At 42.8% G+C, this 19,769-nt stretch overlaps 1 protein-coding gene across 1 annotated transcript in view; it reads right to left on the bottom strand.

The window, feature by feature from the left end:
• Positions 1–18,610, bottom strand: part of LOC140650152 (visual pigment-like receptor peropsin) — a 33,436-nt gene extending 14,826 nt beyond the window's left edge. Inside the window, exons 1-2 of the mRNA XM_072858128.1 lie at positions 18,349–18,610; positions 9,583–9,788 (exon numbers count right to left, since the gene is read on the bottom strand). Of these exons, the coding sequence (XP_072714229.1) occupies positions 9,583–9,788; positions 18,349–18,469 (327 nt within the window). The 5' untranslated portion in view covers positions 18,470–18,610. The remainder of the gene's footprint in view (positions 1–9,582; positions 9,789–18,348) is intronic.
• Between the last annotated feature and the right edge of the window lie 1,159 nt (positions 18,611–19,769).

Raw genomic sequence — 19,769 nt, 5'->3', positions numbered from 1 at the left:
GCAGGAATCAAAATTTAGGCTTTGGAAATTCCTGGTTCTGTAGGAGCACTATCAGACAACGAATGCCCTTTCCAGGCAGCAGTGTGTGGTTTGACGCAGTGCTCAGGTGGCATGGGATGGGCTATGTGAGGCTTGTTAAACAAGGAAACAGGTAGTTTGAGCATTCACCATTTTTCAAGTACCAAATATATAACTTCTCTAATTTGTCGCAATGGGCTGCAGAAATAATCATTTACAGGAAAATGAGAGGGAACTGACAGCTAATGAAAACTGGCATAACTTGCCTGCAGTCGCATTAGTTACACTGAAATGATCTTCTATGTTGCTAATGATTCTGTTTGTGGAAAGGCACAGTTTTTCCCTCCTTCCCTGCAGATGAAGTATTTTTCTGATTAAAATTTAGTTCACAGATGTCTACATGAGTTGCTTTTACCTCTTTGAGTGCCATGTGCACACTCTTCAGATTATATCAAGGAGGATCAGAAATAAAGAAATGGGGAAGACTAATACCTCTGCAACTTTTTTTTCAGTATCCAAATCTCAGTTATTCAAGGAAACAAGAATGAGGATACATTCTAGTGTTCATAATATTTGAGATATTAAAATTGCTCAGAAAAACATATCTGTGAGAGGAAGATTTGTGTAGCACAGCACAGGCAAAGAAAAGGCCACTCTTTTTTTAAAATTTGCTTTATAGATCAGCCTCCACATCCTACCTTTCACAGTGAATCAGTGTGTTAAGGTGAGCTGAATACAGAGCTAATGTTACACCGCTTTTCTTCAGCACCTTTAACACCTGTTTTATCTGTTAATGCTCTTAGTGCCAGTTCCATGATTTGACTTTGGGTTAGTTTCATCTTACTGAAATATCAGGAATGATAAACTATATATAAAGTAAAATCCCAGAAATATCACACCACAGTACTGTGCTAGGATAGCCAATAACTATTTTTCACTCTCTTTTTACGTTTGGTTTAATTTCTTTTAACATCTTATAGGTAGATAGCTGAACATTTTTCAACTAAGCAGACATTAGACCACGTTCCTCTGCTATTATGATTTGAGAAAAAACAAAACAAAACAAAACCTGTTTTCTTCTGTCCCAGCCTCAATCTTAGAGCTACATGCTTGGACACTGAGATATACAGTGATATTGCAAGATTTTTTACAGCAAGCAAGGTTGAGCTAGCTCGGTCTTTGGATGGGAAATCTCTGCCAAAGTTAGACACTGCAGAAAGCCGTGCTGAGGATGAAGGTACTCCTGCAGCATGCGTTGTGGCTCCACTGCGTGTGAGCACTAGTCAACTCGAGGTGTGTCTGCACAGACAGTTCCCCACACGGAGAGAGAGGAGGAAAAACGTGGAAGAACATTCAAGTGCTCTCACACATGGGCAAAGACAATAACAGCAACCATCACTACACCTCCCCATAGCCAGCTGGGAGAGAGGGTGAATGGGAGCAAACGTTTATCCACCTTGACGGATGTTGCTAGGGGTAAAGACGAACAGCTTGTGGATTTGTCTGGGTTTTATAAGTGAGAGTTGTGTGGTGAGTAGAGTACTCACATGGACAGCTGCTGGGGAGAATGAGAGGCAGAGGTGGGGGTGAGACATATATGCAAAGGGTGCTTGTTACATATGGGGCGAGTTGAAAGTGGAATGATTTTGTGAAGGAAAAAGTGAATGGATGATGGAGCAACATGAATGGGTGGTTGTGCTGGAAGAATTTTGATGAAGAATGCGTACAGATACCTCAGTAATCTTCCACGTATTGGGAAGGAAGGAGAAAGGAAGCCTGTAAGCTTTCATTTTGGTCCTTTCCATCTGCCATTGCTTTTATTACCTGGTCATGCTGGCTGCTGAGCTACCACTGGTCAGTCATCTCACCCAGAATGTGAGGGAATACCATACCACATACGGTAACACGTAAACACTGTATTGGCATTTACAAATGCATAAAATCACAAACTGAGTCAAAGTCAATACTCTAGCTAAGTCAACAATTGGTTGGTTTTACCAGTTATATTAAATGGTCAGAAATCGATGCCCTTCAAATCTACTCTATTTATAAAAGAACATAAATTCCTTTAGGGTTTTTGATTTATCAGACAATTTACAGAACATTTTGTTAAAAGAAGGTATTAATCTTCTGTATCCTCCTCAGACAAGATATAGCAATATTTTACAATCTGTGTATAGGAAAAGAGATAAATGCATGTTCTGAGAAAGCAAATGCCATCAATAAAATATAAAATAATTTATTCAAGATTACAAGTCCTCCCCTCAAAACTTCTGAAAAGACCCCATATATTTTCATCTTTATTGATCTCAGAATTTCCTATTGTTGAAATTTTCCTTTGGTGTTTCAGACCCCCACCTCTAATTTTTACAAAAGATGGACATTATTACTTCTCAGAAATGTCATACTCGACCTCTAAACATTTAATAACACCAAAAATGCTGGATTTTTTAAGTGTCAGCAAGAGGCAGTGACTGGAAGCTGAATCTATAAGAGGGAGTAAGGGCCACCATAGAAACACAGAATCATTAAGGTTGGAAGAGACCTCTAAGATCGTCTAGTCCAATCGTCACCCCAACACCTCCATGCGTACTAAACCATGTCCCGAAGTGCCACGTCTACATGTTTTTTGAACTCCTCCAGGGATGGTGACTCCACCACCTCCCTGGGCAGCCTGTTCCAATGCTTGACCACCCTTTCAGTAACAAAATTTTTCCCAATATCCAATCTAAACTTCTCCTGACGCAACTTGAGGCCATTTCCTTTCGTCCTATTGCTACTTACTTGGGAGAAGAGACTGACCCTCACCTCGCTACAACCTCCTTTCAGGTAGTTGTAGAGAGCAATAAGGTCTCCCCTCAGCCTCCTTTTCTCCAGGCTAAACAACTCCTGTTCCCTCAGCCCCTCCTCATCAGACTTGTGCTCTAAACCCTTCACCAGCTTCGTTGCCCTTCTCTGGACACGCTCCAGCACCTCAATGTCTCTCTTGTAGTGGGGGGCCCAAAACTGAAACACAGTATTCGAGGTGCGGCCTCACCAGTGCCGAGTACAGGGGGACGATCACTTCCCTAGTCCTGCTGGCCACGCTATTTTTGATACAAGCCAGGATGTTGTTGGCCTTCTTGGCCACCTGGGCACACTGACGGCTCATATTCAGGCGGCTGTCAACCAGCACCCCCAGGTCCTTCTCTGCCTGGCAGCTTGCCAGCCACTCTTCCCCAAGCCTGTAGCGTTGCATGGGGTTGTTGTGACCCAAGTGCGGGACCCGGCACTTAGCCTCGTTGAACCTCATACAACTGGCCCCAGCCCATCGATCCAGACTCTTCAGATCCCTCTGCAGAGCCTTCCTACCCTCAAGCAGATCGACACTCCTGCCCAGCTTGGTGTCATCTGCAAACTTACTGAAGGTGCACTCAATCCCCTCATCCGGCTCATTGATAAAGATATTAAACAGGACTGGCCCCAGCACAGAGCCCTGGGGAACACCGCTTGTGAACGGCCGCCAACTGGAGTAAACTCCATTCACCACCACTCTTTGGGCCCGGCCATCCAGCCAGTTCTTTACCCAGCAAAGAGTACACCTGCCTAAGCCATGAGCAGCCAGCATCCTTAGGAGAATGCTGTGGGAGACACTGTCAAAGGCTTTACTAAAGTCCAGGTAGATAACATCTACAGCCTTTCCCTCATCCACTAGGCGGGTCACCTGCTTGTAGAAGGAGTTCAGGTTGGTCAAGCAGGACCTGCCTTTCATGAACCCATGCTGGCTGGGCCTGATCCCCTGGTTGGCCTGCACATGTCTGTTGAGCGCACTCAAGATGAACCGGCTCCATAATTTTCCCCGGTACTGAGGTCAGGCTGACGGGCCTGTAGTTCCCCGGATCCTCCTTCTGGCCCTTCTTGTAGATGGGAGTCACACTGGCAAGACTCCAGCCGTCTGGGACCTCCCCTGTTAGCCAGGACTGCTGATAAATGATGGAGAGTGGCTTGGCAAGCTCCATGCTCAGCTTTGCAGGGCTGCAGCTCTGGTTGCTTGCCTGGTGCAATGCAGTCATGGCTCCGAGCTTTACTCCTAGATTGGATGTGGCAAAAGCTAGTGGGCAAATGAGGCTCCTAAAGTAGCCAACAGAACAAGGTGAGGGGCATATCTCACCTCCCTTTTGATTTTTAATGCCTTACTCCAGGCCACAAAAGATTAAAATTGCTTGGTATTCACAGCTATATCCTTCCCTTAACTGTGCAGGACCTTTCAAAAATTAAGCAGTGTCACTGTGAAAAGCAGAGGGATTGCTGATCCATTCTCCCTTTTCCCCCATGGAGGGTGCAGGACAGCTGGATTCACTTTTCTCCATCCAAAGGTGCACAGATCCACCTCCCCTGCCTAGGAACATAATATCCAAGACTATTCATCGTATGGGGATGCTCCACTGTCCTTAGAGCAAACAAGTACCAGGGCTAGAGACAAAGAGAAACTCCCTACATCAGTGGTCAGACACCCATTGGAAAGAGGGGAACCCTCCTTGTCCAACAGCAGCATTGTTAAAGCGGGGCTATTGCATGTCCAGCTTTTCTTAGAGATCCCCATTTGTCTGGGATTTCAGCTGGCAACTAGATCAGCTACACCACCACAATTCGGAAAAGCTTGTTAAAGTGCAAGAAATCACAGACATTTCTGTGGGTCATGTCCTCCTCAATGCACATGCACTAAGTCCGGCACTTCTAGAAAATTTTGGACTTCCCGGCCACACTGTGCCCTTTCAGGATGCACACATGTCACAGGTCTGGTGCTGTCAGGCAAACTGCACAAATGAATTAGGGATAACAGAGTAAAACAATACATGCATGCAGTGTAGGGCTCACTGCTGCTCACTGCATTGCCAGTTGTTTCTGTCCAGGGCATGTCAGACAGAAATACTATATAAATCATGAAAGCATTAAGCAGTGCAGGATTCAAAACCAGGTTTCCTCACTGCTATGTAGCAAACCCAGCCACAGGGTGAGACAGTCATCTCTCTCTCTCCGTCTCTCCTCTGTGGCTTTATTATTCCACACAACAGAAAGCAGCTTCAGCAAAAGAGGGTGAGGGCTGGTGGTGAGGGCAGGCTGCAGGGACAGAGGCGGTGTGGGCTGAATCCTGGTAGGCAGGCTACTCTCGTGCTCACTAATACCTCAAAGCTGAACATATTTTTTTTGGTTCCTCCTGAGGCTGTTTCTGTGCAGAGCTGGATCTGCTGGGGATGCTCTGGCACCATCTGCCTGGCCAGATGGACCCGACTATGGACCATACCTAGACTGATAGTGAGGGGAGTGCATCTGTGATAACAATGTCAGTCAGCACATCGGTGGCAGTGGGTTTGTCTGTGACGGTACCATGACTGTGACAGTACCATGACCTGGAGATAACTATGCTGTGCTCTGTTGCGTACCGCCGAGATACATCCTATAGGTAAGAAACAGTCAGAAATAAGTAACGTTTTTTTAAAGAAGCCTATACCAACAGAGCGAGCACATGATAAGAGCAGTCAGTTTTCTTGACCCTCATAAAATTCTTAAGTATTTATAAAATTAGTGTCAAAATAACCAAACCATATTCTCAAAAAAAAAAAAAAGAGTGAATTAGTGGAAACAGGTTTAAACTGAAGTACCAGGATTATGAAGGATTTCAAATTCTAAGGCACCCCACAGCCCATCCTTGGTTTCTGACATGATTGCAATGTACCTATGGGGATCAGATAGGTTATAATCCTTCCCCTCTGTTTAGAGGCTTCCTGAAGCCTGCATCTTTTGTATTCACCACATGATTAACAGATAGAAGAAAAACTTTATTTTGGTTGATTAATAAGGTTGAGAGGAAACTGTGGTGTTTACCTGCAGAGAATTAATATTTCTCTACTTCCTACATGTAAGAACATTTGCACACAATGTTATTTACAGGTTTCAGTGCAACTTCTAATTCAGCGGAACATACGAATAAAAAACATATGGGAAGGACAAAAATATATCCTGAGGTTTTTCACTAGAAATATGGTCAATGGGGGAACAGATGGCTCTTGGTCACTGCCTTACATTCCCTGACCTAAACTTTACTATATGAACTAGCTTACTTACATTTAATATTACCAGCGGCTAAAAAATTAGTGTGCTAGAGACTGACTGTCCTCCCTCCGTCCAGATCAGGACAGTGGCAGAGCAGGGAAGAGATAAACAAGAAGTGAAAGCAGAGTCCAAAAGGCACCCTTGGAAAACCATATCTGTACACAGCAGTCGGCAGGGGCAGCATTTGGACACAGACCTACCCTACAGCCTCATTCCTGAGTGAAGAACTCTGCCAGACCTCCAAAAAGAAAAATAATGTTTGGCATGGGGAAGAACAGTGGTGTTTCTTCCATGCAGAGGAGGAGAAGAGGAGCAACATATCTGTCCCATTCAGCAGGTATGCCGCAAGATGGTCCTTTTAGCTGGAGATGCATCTGTTGTTACAGAGAGTTTTCACAGACTAGGCTGTTTTGAAAGAGAAGTAGTATCTGTCTGTCTTCTCCCCACTCCCTCTAACTGGGGCAGCCAAGAATGGTGAACCTTAATTTTGAAAAATATTACCTGAGGGCACAGGAGGCGGCCCGAGTCAGAGGAAGGGAAAATAGTTAGGTGGATTAAGTGAGGTGAGCTCATGAAATTTCTTCATAAACGGAAATGACAGGATAGCTTGGGAAAATAAAGTTTCCCTAAGCATGCCTGACAGCAGAAGCTGACTGATCAAATAGGAGCAAATGTGCAGTGAAACGGACAATGACAGAAAGCCAAGTAAGGCCATCCTCTGGACTCAGCAAAACAAACCAAGCCAGGGAAAACACACGGGCCATGCTACGGGAAGAGTCACGTTCATGCGCGCAACAGCCCAAATTGTCATCCCAGCTACTTGCAGAGGTGCTTGAGTGCAGTGAGGGGAACAAGAGACACCGACTTCGGAGAGCTGTGACAGAAAGCATGGGCTTTACCTTCCTGGCACCAAGCTCCTCACTCCTCATGTTCCAGATTTGAGACCCATTCTGTTCGGACTACGAATGTATCACATTTTATAAATACCAAAAAACAAGCAATCAAAACCCTACCGCTGTTCAAAGTTGAACATTTTTAGACCATTTTTATGCACAGAAGCTTCCCACTATTTCTGCATAATATTATTCCTAGAAATGGCCACTCTACTTCCATAAGTTACTTTTTCATCATTGGCTTCTGTTTTGTCAAGCTTAATAATCAAGAAGATGGATGTCAGGATTTAAACATGTTTTTCAGACACCCCCCCCCCCCAACACAGAACAAAATCTTGATTTTGGAATCAAGGAATCCTACATGATTTTCTCTCAACAAGTCACAACCAATTCAAACTATTCATTCAGAGTTCAAATTGACTTTTCTAGGTTACCATGAATTTTTAGTTAGCATTAATACAGTATCAGTTCCTATTTGAAATGCTAAATGTTAACTTTTAGAGCCTACAGAGGATTACCAAAGCAGAAACTTCAATATTTTGCAAATCAGAGTGTTTAGAAAAGCCAATGCATTATTAATGTCCTGAACAAAATCCTTGGATCCCAATACCTTAAAACTTTGCTTGATATCCATATTTTACAAATGAATGCTGTTTAAAACCAGGAGATCCAAATAAGATTACTTAACACACCCTGACCAACAAACTATCTGGGTACCCCAAAATGTTACAGACTGCCTTTCTCCTTGTAAAGGCAGTTCAAGCACACCAAGATTAAGCACACCTCCATCACATTAAGTTCAAGCACACCTCCATCCCAGTCTTTTTACATCTAAAAAAAAAAGCCAGATCATTGTAATGGGACTCTAAACAGCTCAAAGTCAGCCAAAGAGGGACTCCCAGGCAGAGGCATTGTGGAAGAAAGCTGTAAGGCTGCTGACAGAAGACTCCCATGCAAATCAAGAGGTACGGACACAATGTGCCATGCTGATTCCTGTGTGTGCTGTTTTTTACAGCCCAAAAAAGGAGCCACGGCATAGATGGGGCTCTGGAAGAGCTTGAACTGGGGAGGCAGAATGCTCATTTAATGTTAACTTCTTTCAGCCTGCTGGGTTGTAAATGTTAAGCCATGCCACAGATCTTGGTTCAGGATTTCATGCTGAACTGCTTACCCTGTCTTACATAGTAAGTCTGCAGCAAAGCTAGAAGTGAACCCGGAGATCCAGATTTCACCTTTCCTTCCTTAATCATAGCTCCAACCTTCCTTGAAACAGGGAAAAATGGGAATCCGTTTAATTCTGAGTGTGGGTGTGAATTTTACAGTTTGCAGGTGTGTCTGTTTATCTGATGACTTCAAAGGTTTCCATTAATAAAAAAAATTAAAGAGGTGTCCTCAAAGTTTCTCCTCAACAGACCTTAGATTGCAGTTGCAGGTGTTCTCATTAGAGAAACAGTGGGATTTTGCTGAGGAAATAATTAGCTTCATTTTGATAAATCCTTTTCTGCCGAATGGCTACAGACATACATTTTAAGCAAGAAAATAATCACTTTTTAGATCAAGCTACAGCTCCTAGGTTAATCAGAGTCTTCTGTGGGAAGTCTTCCTCTCTGGGTAAATGGAACCTTTTTATTGAAAGGGAGGGGACTTGATCTGTAAAAGTTCTTTCATCTATGTTGCACTATAGTTCAACTTCCTCTTTAAAAAAAAACAACAAACAAAAAAACCCCCAAAACACCCCCCCCCCCAAAAAAAAAAAAAAACCAACCCAAGAAAAGAGGATTATTTCTCTCTCCCTTTTCCTTCATCATGATCTTTCTTACACCTTGCCGTAGGCTATCCTGTCATTTTCAGATTTTTGATTCCCTCATGAAACAGACACACCAAGTATAATCTTTCTCAGAGATGTTACCAAAAGAACCAGGACCCAGGCTCGTGCCTATCTATCCATGGGATGTATTTATATTCTGTCTATGCAGGCGTGTTTCAGAACTAACAATAACAACATTTTCTGAGTTCTCCAACAAAAAGCTGCCTCCAAGTTCAGGGATGACTGTGCTATAAAGTTAAGTCACTCTTCCTACCACAGGCAATGAACCAACCAAGACTTTAGGGGTAAGACTGAAAAGTTACAACTGATTTAGTACAAGAAGTTGTATGCTAAAATACATGGGTATACCCAAGTGCTGTCTGGAGGCTTTGCTCTATGTGCCTTGTCAAGTAGGAGTCTACATTGTTTTAAGTCAAATGTTGAAGTGCAAACAACCAGGTTGACTTCAGGTGAGCTGAAGACAAGCACAGCCTACACCTTAGCTTTCCAACATGAGTGGGAGCTATGACTTGAAGTAAAAAACCCAAAGTAGTAGGAACTATTGTGAATTGATAGAAAAAATAACTGAAAATTGGTCAAACACTGATCAAATGCATAGATTTATGGGTGTAACAAAAGAGAACACTGTCCTTTTGGAAGGTCAGTCAGTATTTCTTTTCACTCTTCTGGGCCTGTCTGGTTATTTATATACAGCATATACACAGAAATAGCTGCACCTGTTTTGTCTAATTAAGCGTAATCCAGTCTTACCTGGCAAGTCCATATCGATGTGATAATGAATCCATCATCTCTGAAAACATTGAAGATTTCAATGATCCCCCGTGAATAACCAAACACAGAGATACTAGCATCTGATACTGCCAAGTTAAATGTGAGGTAGTCGGTGGGCTGCAGAAGATGTCTTTGTTTATACAGGACAAAAATCACAATGCTGTTTCCAAACCAAGACAGCCAACCTGGGAAAAAAAATTAAATCCATGAAATCAAAAAGCAAATAAAGCAAGAAGCAGTTCAGTGTGCAAATGTGCAATGTCTCTTCTAAAATTATCCTTTTTGTTTCATTAGAAACAAATTAAACTAGATTATCCATTGGAAAATCTACACATGAAGCCTTTTAAAGTAGCTGGGTACATTTCAGAAGCAGGAACAAGTGAAAAACTCTGGCAATAAAACAGAACAAACACGAAGAGCTGCTGCTGCATCTGTTGAAGAGCCACCATTTAAAGGCCAAGAGAAGTTTTTTTTTTCCCCTAAGTGGACAGATGAAACTCATGAAACGTAACACCTGGGGAAAAAAGGAAGGAGGAAAGGTTGGTAGAGTGGAGCAGAGACCACAAACTATCTGCCAAAATCTGCAGCTGTTCAGGTACATTGCATACAATAATGGATGCCGAAAGTTCATGCACGTAGCCAGAGAGCCACTTTACTGCTTCTCTCTCAAGAAGTCCAGCTCATATGATTAAGTTTATTCTCTGAGAACAGCCTAGGATCTCCTTGCAGCAAAGCTTGTCCCAGATGGGAATATTTTTCAGTAATACACCTAGTAATCTATATGAAGAGAACATTTAGAACAGACCTTACAGAAGCTTTACAGTCTTTTTAAATTTATTTTTAAAGAAAGTTGTGTCCAGTCTTACTCTCCAGGAACAGAGATGCCTGGCTTGTACCTGTCTAGTTACATGAGGAAAACACAAGGGAGATGACTGTAAATCTGTTGAAAGTCAGCCACTTATTCAGCTGGAGAGACCTAGAGTTTCCAAATGTGCATGGCTATTGCTCCACCCATCCAGGCAAGACCTTGGTAGTTTGCATCCTACTTTTTGGAATGACGTAGACATGTAGAAACGAATGACTTTTAACAAAATGTTTACTCATATGCGTCAGGCTCAGTGTTGAAAATGGGACTTAGCCAGTGAAGGGGATGGCTCCAGGGTGGCTGCTGGAGTGGGGCTGAGCAGCAGGTCAGGCAGCACCTGGCTCCCCGTTGGCTCCCGTTTCCACCCCCCAAACCAGCTCTGCCACTGCTGACACGGGTGGCCTCACCTCACCTCGGCAATGTGGAGCAAAACACCACCTCTTCTGAGTGCCTGCAGCCTAGGACAGGTTTAGGAACCCAGGAGCTGGTGGGTTTGTTCCCCACAGTTAATGCAAGGGTATAACATTAACTACCAGGTGAGAGAGAAAAGAGTTGATCCATAGCCCACTATCCAGGCACAAGCAGTAGATATCCCAGAGTCAGGGTGCTGTATATTGACACAGCAAGAGGTGAATATGTGCACTGAAGAGGGACGTGACACAATGGCATTGCACAGCATCTCTGGATGTGCAAAGGAGTTCACGAGATGAAAGATGGCCAATAGGTTTAATGTTGTAGCAAGAGGGCAGCTGCCTTTCTTCAGGAAGCATCAACAACCCCATATGCCAGGAACCCAGCACTTTGCTGCCGGGCTGCCTTGGCTAGGAAGGAAAGGGAGGAAATTGCCTCCAAATCTCCAGGCCATCTGGGAGTATCATGAGCTGAAATCACAGAATCACAGAATCATATAGGTTGGAAAAGACCTTTAAGATCATCGAGTCCAACCATAAACCTAACACTACCAAGACCACCACTACACCATGTCCCTAAGCACCTCATCCAAACGTCTTTCAAATACCTCCAGGGATGGCGACTCAACCACTTCCCTGGGCAGCCTGTTCCAATGCTTGATAACCCTTTCAGTGAAGTAAAATTTGAGCTCCTCAAAGATTCCTGCTCTAGACCCTTCACCAGCTTCGTTGCCCTTCTCTGGACACGCTCCAGCACCTCAATGTCTCTCTTGTAGTGAGGGGCCCCAAACTGAACACAGTATTCGAGGTGCGGCCTCACCAGTGCCAAGTACAGGGGCACGATCACTTCCCTACTCCTGCTGGCCACGCTATTTTTGATACAAGCCAGGATGTTGTTGGCCTTCTTGGCCACCTGGGCACACTGCTGGCTCATATTCAGGCGGCTGTCAACCAAAGAGCAAGGCACTTGTTCTCCAAACACGGTACTTACTGCCCGGTGAGGTGCTCTGGGTACTCTGGAGCGGGAGGGGCAGTGGGACAGTCTCTGCACAGCACTATGAACTGCTTTTTCTGCAGAGCGATTTGCTTTTAATAACTTCTGTTTGCAAAATTGCCAAGCTGCTGCTGCTCTGGCTTGCTTAGCAAATGCCCATGGTTTACTAAAGAGCTTTTGAACTGGGAAGAGCTGACACGTTGGCATATGGTATTAACCAGAAATAGTCACTGGTGCAATGATATGCTGAGATACATAGATATATTTTATATATATCTCATAAGGATAAGATCAACAACAATAAATACTTCTTATTCTGGCCACTAGGTGACAATGTTTCTTAATCGAGTCTTGTTTCCAACGGCTGCATGCACTTAAAGTTAGGAATTGTTTCTGACTTTTGTCTGAGTCTAGGTATTATAAATAAGCACAGCAGGGCACTGGAGGAGGACGGCTTTGGGAATGCATCAGGATAGTCTGCAATGCAAACATGGTAGTCGTGTTGTCTGTGTACGTCAGCTCTGCCTTCTGTAAGGTAAGATAGTTTTCAAGGCAGTAAGCACGGAAATATTTTCCCTGTCAAGATGAAGACACAGTGCTAAAATGGCAGACAAAATAAAATGGCACCTCCTTTGTAAACTGCAAAATTTTGTCAATGCAGTGTAATGGTTAGGAGGGCTACCCTTGAAGTGTCAGACACTTGCACTTCCTGGGAATATACAGAGCAAATTCCCCCTAGCCTGAAGGGTAAGGGAGTTTTCAGTTAAAGTATCTTAAGGAAGAAACTGAGCAAAATGTTGTGTAAAACAACAATACACATTTTAGATGGAGGTGACAGAGACACAGTAGGTGTGATCATTTTTTGAATGATCACAAACTGAGGGTGGGGATGAGGGAAGCGTTGAGGGAGAGAAGGTTACAGAACGAGTATGACTTCTGCAGGCAGGCACAATCCTGTTAACCAAAGCAGGTGGAGAACCTGCACTGGCATATCCAGTCCCTAAAATGTCTGATCTGTCTGGGTAGTAGACCATATTAATACAGTGATAAAAGAACTGGAGGAACTCAATTCTCAGTAAACCATGGAGTAACAGAAACGCTGGTCACATAAAAGTGCTATCAGCTAGAGCAGTGACTATGGGACACTGGATCTCTGCACCATCAGATAGATGTGCTGGTCTGGGGTTGCTGGCTATATTGACTGACTGATATTTTTTTTAAAAAAACCCAGACAACCCCCAAACAAAAAACTGACCAACCCCGACCAAAACAACACCTCAAACCAAACAACCTCCCTCCCCCTCTCCCACAAACCCTGAGAGCACAACAGGGAAAAAGGTTGCACATGCAATGCAGAGGAAGCACAGCCCAGCTCTGCCGCTCTCAGAGAGGGCAGGGGTCTCCTCCAGCGCTTTGCGGGTGGTGTGAGCCTCAGGGTAGGTCACCAGCAGATCAAGAGCCCAGAAAGGAACCTCTGAACTTCGAAGTGCTGTAAAGCCTTGGTGTCACCAGCTGGCATCTCAATAAAACAGAGGATAGACAAAAAACAACCGAGGGAGCTAGTTTCATTTTTTGCAAGTTGCCAGCAATACTCACTCACAAGAGTATATGGGCAGAAAAAAAAAAAAAACAATCCCAAAAACCAAACCCCAAATCCAACCCCAGCATCCTAAGGTAATCCTGGTGGGAAAGGACAGGTTCCAACTGAGATCAAAACGTGATTGAGAGAGAAAAAAATAGCAGATAGGAAGAAACTGAGCACTTCCACCCAACATAAGGTTCAGAGAGGAATCACCACGTTTCCCCCATAAGCTGTAATGCTGTCTGATATGGGCTGCTCATCAGCGAGAGATGCTGGCCCTTCTGAAGTGGCAAGATACACAGATAACATACAATTACTGAAGTTTGTTAACACAGGGCAGGACTGAGAGCAGCTGCTGTGAGACTGGCAGTATCAGAGTACAACAGGTTAAATGAGTGTTGATAAATGCTAAACATTGAACAGCTAAGGAGTCACCTTTACTCCTCAGACACCCACAGAAAAGTACTTTGTACCACATTTGCAAACATTGGGAAGTAGGAGGAATAGGATGGACAGCAATATTAAAAATCTTGTGTTGCCCTTATATAATTCAGTAGTAATCCTTCCCCTGGAATAATACCCCCCAATAGAGCATTTTAATCCACAGATGTCAAAAGTGCTCCACAAAGGAGGCTGGTGCTGTTACCCATGATTTCTAGGGGAGGCACAGGAAGGCTGCGAAGCAAGCTGGTGGTAGTCAGGAACCGAAACCCTACCGACAAAGTCCTGTATCAGCATGCTGTCCGCCAGCCTGTGCAAAGAAAGCACTGAAAAAGTAGCCAGCAAGAGTGACTAAGGATATTGAAAATCTCTCTGCTGACAGCAACCGAGAACAGTGAGATTAACTCCGGGAATAGCTAAGAGGGAACACAACAATTTTACAAAGATTTCTGCCAAATCACTCAAGCCTGAGCATCCAGACATACCCTATTTTTCTCTCATGTACCTGAGAGAACAAGCTATAAACACCTGAGGCTGCATGCAATTTCATTGTTAACATTCAATTTATGTTTTTGCAGAGTTAAATCTGGTACAAGGGAACTGATAGCTCCGAGCTGGTCATCCACATTTCAAATAGCTTCCTGCATCCATGCCCAGCTCAGATAGGTTATTACGCTTAGTACTTAGACTTGTGCTTATTAGACATTGTTGCATGGCCTTTGCTTGTAAAAGATGACAAGAATGAATTAGAAAAATGGGTGTTACAACTCACCCATCTGCAGTTTAAAATCTACAGGGGGCCTTAAGTGGAAGCATTCAAGAAATGAGAGCAAAAGGTGAAGGCCCAGTGTCGCAAGACAAGCTATTGCTTTTCCCTCAGCAAATAACCTTATCTCTAGGACAGTAAATTGGATTGAGCATCTAGATATAGAGCAAGCATGAATGAAGTAAGTCACTTACTGATTCAATTGCATATACACAAGCATAAATGTCTATCTGAAGAGGTTTGCTGTAAAAGATTTTCAGACTAGAAAACTTTATTTAAAACAGTGATAAAATCTAGAGAATTTGCAAAGCTGTCATTAACTATTGCAACTGTGAAGTGACCCTGCTCTGTTTTTAGTCTTTGCTGCTAATTATACATACACAATATCCAATCCAGGGCTTATTGCCAGTTTTGGCAGGAAGGAGAAGTCTCATCATGTTTTAGACTTGACAAAGCGTGGAGAGATTATTTGTTCAATAAATGCGATCATTTTGTGGATGAATGTTTTGCGAATAGCTTGTTTCCTTTCCCACCCTCTCAGATTTATCTGTCAAACAATGTCCCAAAATAACGCTCATTCTGTCACTTGTCAAATAACAGTTTACTATTACCATTCAGAAATGTGTGCCATTTAAAGGCATGTTTGTGTCTCGTGGTCTGTTCCAGTTTTCTGATGGGATTGGTAATGCTCTCAGCATGCCTTTCTGATATGAGCACTCACAAAAAGTCAGAATTTGTTCTCTAACAAATATTCTCTCCTACTGACTTAAAATTTCCTCCTATGCCAAGCGTTAACTCTAACAGTCCCAGTTAACTGTGAAACTGGGGAAAATGAACACAGAACAAGTTGTGTATAAATGCAGAAAACTTAAGATTTTGACTTAAAACTTAAGAAATGCAGATTACTTAAGAATTCCAATTAATAATTATGAAGAAAATAACGCTTCATTTTTTTTCCCCCAAGTCTAAGGTTGACTTAGCTAGCAGCTGTGGACAGTACTTTTAAATTGCACCTAATAATTTAAGCTATACAAGGATTTTCCACAGTAATATACCACTTAGGGCATAGGCAAAAAAGGGTCAGATGTAATGCTAGCAACAGGACAAGCTCCCACCTGTCTGTCAAGGACAGTTCTGAGCTCATGGAAGGGAAGGACGGAAGGGAAGGACGGAAACAGAGCTCTCCCTTCAGAAAGGGGATGCTGACGCAGCTGACCTAACGAAGGGTAATGCAGTGGCTGCTATCACCTGCAGATAGTCCCTCTAAGCACACTATGATGGCTCACCACTATGGGACTGGCATTGCATTTTCACATCTGAACCAGCAAAGACCCACTTTGCTGGTCCCCTGGCCAAAGCATTAGCAAGGATAATGATGGAACGGTGACGCGGATGCCAAGAAGCAGTACAGTGACCTCAAAATCCATCAGCATTTGCAAAAGGCACTCATGCACTTCGATGCTGGTTTGCTTGTGATGTTAGTGTGCGATACCTATGCCAGCGTAGGCTTTGAGCTCAGGTTTCCATATGGTATGCTGAGGACCTCTCTGTCTGGACCTGATACAGCCTGGCTGGTGTATGATGTATGACACATACATCAGTGTCCTGTCTGTCACATATGACATCTGTGCTACCTGTGACATGAGAAATTCAAGAAGAGGACACGCAAAGAGGCCTCATCGCAGCAAAAGGTGTTAGATCATAGTTCTTGGATATTCACATCCTCTGTCAAGATGTGTGACTGTGGGAAGACTTGGCCAAAGATAGTTAGGTTTTTTGGACTTTATCCTGCAACGGTGAAGAGATTCAGAGGAACCCCATCTTCTGGGTAAGCGCTAACACCAATCACATACATCCCTTTGGTGTCAGAAATGTACATCAGAATTTGCAAAAAGCTGCACTGGCATACTTAGTATTCAGTTCTGGCTACAAGTTAAAAAAGAAAAAAGAAAAAAAAAAAAAAGAATCCAGGTTGGAAAAGACAGCGTAAAAGGCTGCTAGGATGATATGCTGGGATGACAGGGGAAAGGATATTATGACAGGACATAAATAAATTATAATTAAAAAACCCCAAAATCAACCAAGCAAAAAACAACCCCAGCTCCTCACTTGCTTAATATAGGAATACAAAGGTTTACCACAAGGTATGATTGTTTCTTCAGGAACGCAGACTGGCCGTAGGACGTTAATTGCAGGCAAAAAAATTATTTCAATTAAAAGGAGTGACAAAAAGGGTATAAAGTTGGTGTGATCACTTCAGCTAAGAATATAGGGAAAAGCTCCTACCCAAGAGAGAAACAAAATCAGGAGCAGGCTGTCAACTGGAAGAGTGGTAGCAACACCAAAAAAACCCTAGCCAGTTATATGAGGGAGCATGACAGCTTCGTAAATGAGATTATATATTGTCACAGCAGGGGACTGGCCTTGCTGACCTAAGCTGTTCTTTCTAGTCTTAAGTGCAACTGATTAATTCATTAGCTGATGGTGCAGCCATTTCCCAGCCATTCATGAAGGGATACGCAGATGTGAACAGATTGGGGATAAATTGGAACAACTCTGATTTATCTTACGGCCACTCTTCTAATTAAGTCTCCTAAGACAGAAGTCATACCTTTTTCTACTAGAATATCTGTTTTTATTTTAAACACAAATTTTTCCTCCCTAGTTCCCATAGGTAAAAAAAAGAAAGTCTCATGTAAACATATGAAAATACTTAGCATTTTACATTGTAACTTCCATAGACCTTTCTCAAGCATAAGCCGGGGGCTAGTAAGCTACTTGCAATATGTGATAAGCTTAGAAAAAGAAAAAATCTGTTTAGATCAATCATTCAAAAACAGAAACATTTTTGTATATGCCGTTTAGAAGAACAGATCTAATGAAAGTTACATTTTCTTGTATTTTCCTGTGAGGTTTTATGGTTGGAAATTGTGATTACCTAGCAAACCTGCATTCTTTGAAATTTTATAAAGTTTCCTTGTATCTTGCAATGAGTCTGCCCCAAATAGACAATATTTAAACAAACGAAACAGAATTGCGCTGGGATCAAAGTGAGTTCATATGGGGTGCCATTTTCAAATCCTTACATACACTTACAATAGCTGTCTTGCAGCAGAACCAAAATAAACACACAGGATTGTGACTGCTAACACAGGATAATGTTCTAGTACTTAGATCTTTCATAGGTCCTGTTTGAAGAAGTTTATTTCTATGTGCATCAAATGCTTAAAGCAAGAGCAGTACAAATAGTTAAAAAAAAAGTTTAAAAGTACAGAATTGTATTTTCTGTCTCTGCAGGAGGTAACTGTAGGATGCCAACTGACTGTCAGCAGTCAAAACTCTGGAAATCATAGAACATTAATTCAGTGCTACTGAGGCACGAGAAGACACAGAATTATCGTGCACTTCTGATAAGGTACTTTTTTGTCTTCCCACATATTAAGTTTAGTGAACATTAGTTAAAAGTTTACAGGCTTGACTACTTTTTTTCCTCAAGATTTCTGCATTGATTATTAATCTCTTTTTAACAAAAGAAAGCTATACCTCTTTGATCTTGTAATAGCTGAAGAAAAAAGTTGCATTTTCTAACATGCTGTTCCATTAGGGATGAAACCCAAATTAATCACTTTGGACTTCATACCAAACTCTACTTAGGAGCTTCCTTTCACATCCAAGCTGAGTACATACCTAAAGCCAGTAGGTAGAAACCTATGATAGTCTCTCCTTGCTCTGTTACAGCTGCCTCTCTGCTCAGAAAACTGTTGTTGTTGTTCCTCCAGGGTACCTGCGGAGAAAACTGGACAGACATTTTCAGATGGAGCTTAGGACCCAGAAATTGCCCTTTCCTCAGTACGTCCCAGCGAAATAAAATGGTTCCAGCCTTTTCCTCAGTTTCTGCTCCCTGTATTCGACGAGCTCTTCAATGAGACTAATGATCTAAAGAAGGAGATCTCAAGGGACAGGAGCTTTGCAGCCTTCTGACCTGTTCTTCTTCACTAATCCTATCTATTAATACAGCCTGTGAATCTGTGGCCAGCCCAAGACAGCAGATTTCCTCAGATACTTATTACTGCTACGCACAGAAATCTTTAATGAAGAGCATGTATTTGACAAAAAGACAACTTCCTTTAAAATAGGGTGATACCACATAACCTGCAGGCTCACAGGCACACCCACAAACGTAGTGCATACTGATATGTTGCTAAAATAGCGGTACTTTTGTCTTTTCATCTTCACTGAAGACCAGTAGAGTTTTAGGTCAAATGAAATTGAGGAAAAATCTCACACAGATTAAAAAAAAAAAGGCACAGTAAAAAACAATGGGGAGGTCTCACTACCTGAGAATGTGTCTTTAACACAGCAGAACAAATCAGCTATGAAGTTACTTTACCAGCAGGATAGTTGCTAATTTAAAAAGAAGGGAAGATAGGTTGGAAAAAAAAAAATTAAGTCCTTTGAATCGTATTTTTAGACTGCTAAGCACCCTCCAATCTAGTATGCTCCAAGTATAGTTGGATTTTCCCACACTATTGAAAAATGAGATCTTGTCTTGTTGAGGAGGCATATTACATGTGATTTAAGTGAGTCAGTCTGGAGTATTTTTAGTCTTTACTGTGGTATCGATGGTTGTATTTCAGGTATGGCCTCTCTTACCAGTCAGGTTGTAGTCATAATTACAAAATTTGAGTCTGAATTAATTCACCTGGAGCAGCAAAGTTTTCCTGGCAAGCAACACACTCTTACTGCACTGAAATCCCTGTGCCCCTCTCGGTGCCCTGGCTGGCTTGTCCCTTCCCACCCTGGGCAGCAAATCAGCCCCAGTGGTGGCACCCGGCCGAAGGAAGCAAAGCACCTCACTGGGAACCTCTGCTGTCCACGGGCTGGGTTTGTCCCTCCTGAGGTGGATTAATTCCTCCCATCAAGCTTTCCCTGTGTTTGTTATGATAGCCTCACTGCGAGAGAGGGGAATAAAGGCAATGCCACGAGAATAAAAGGGGAGAGCAATCCTTTACAGCAAGAAGGGAGAAATAGCCACGTTGTGGTGAGAGACGGAAGCCTCTCACCTTCCTGCTAACGATGAAGACAGCGACCCACACCAGTCGCTTCAC

This window comes from Ciconia boyciana, chromosome 3 (genome assembly GCF_034638445.1).
Source record: "Ciconia boyciana chromosome 3, ASM3463844v1, whole genome shotgun sequence".
NCBI lineage: Eukaryota > Metazoa > Chordata > Aves > Ciconiiformes > Ciconiidae > Ciconia > Ciconia boyciana.
The sequence above is the reverse complement of the archived record's forward strand: the minus strand, read 5'-3'. Positions and strand labels throughout refer to the sequence as shown.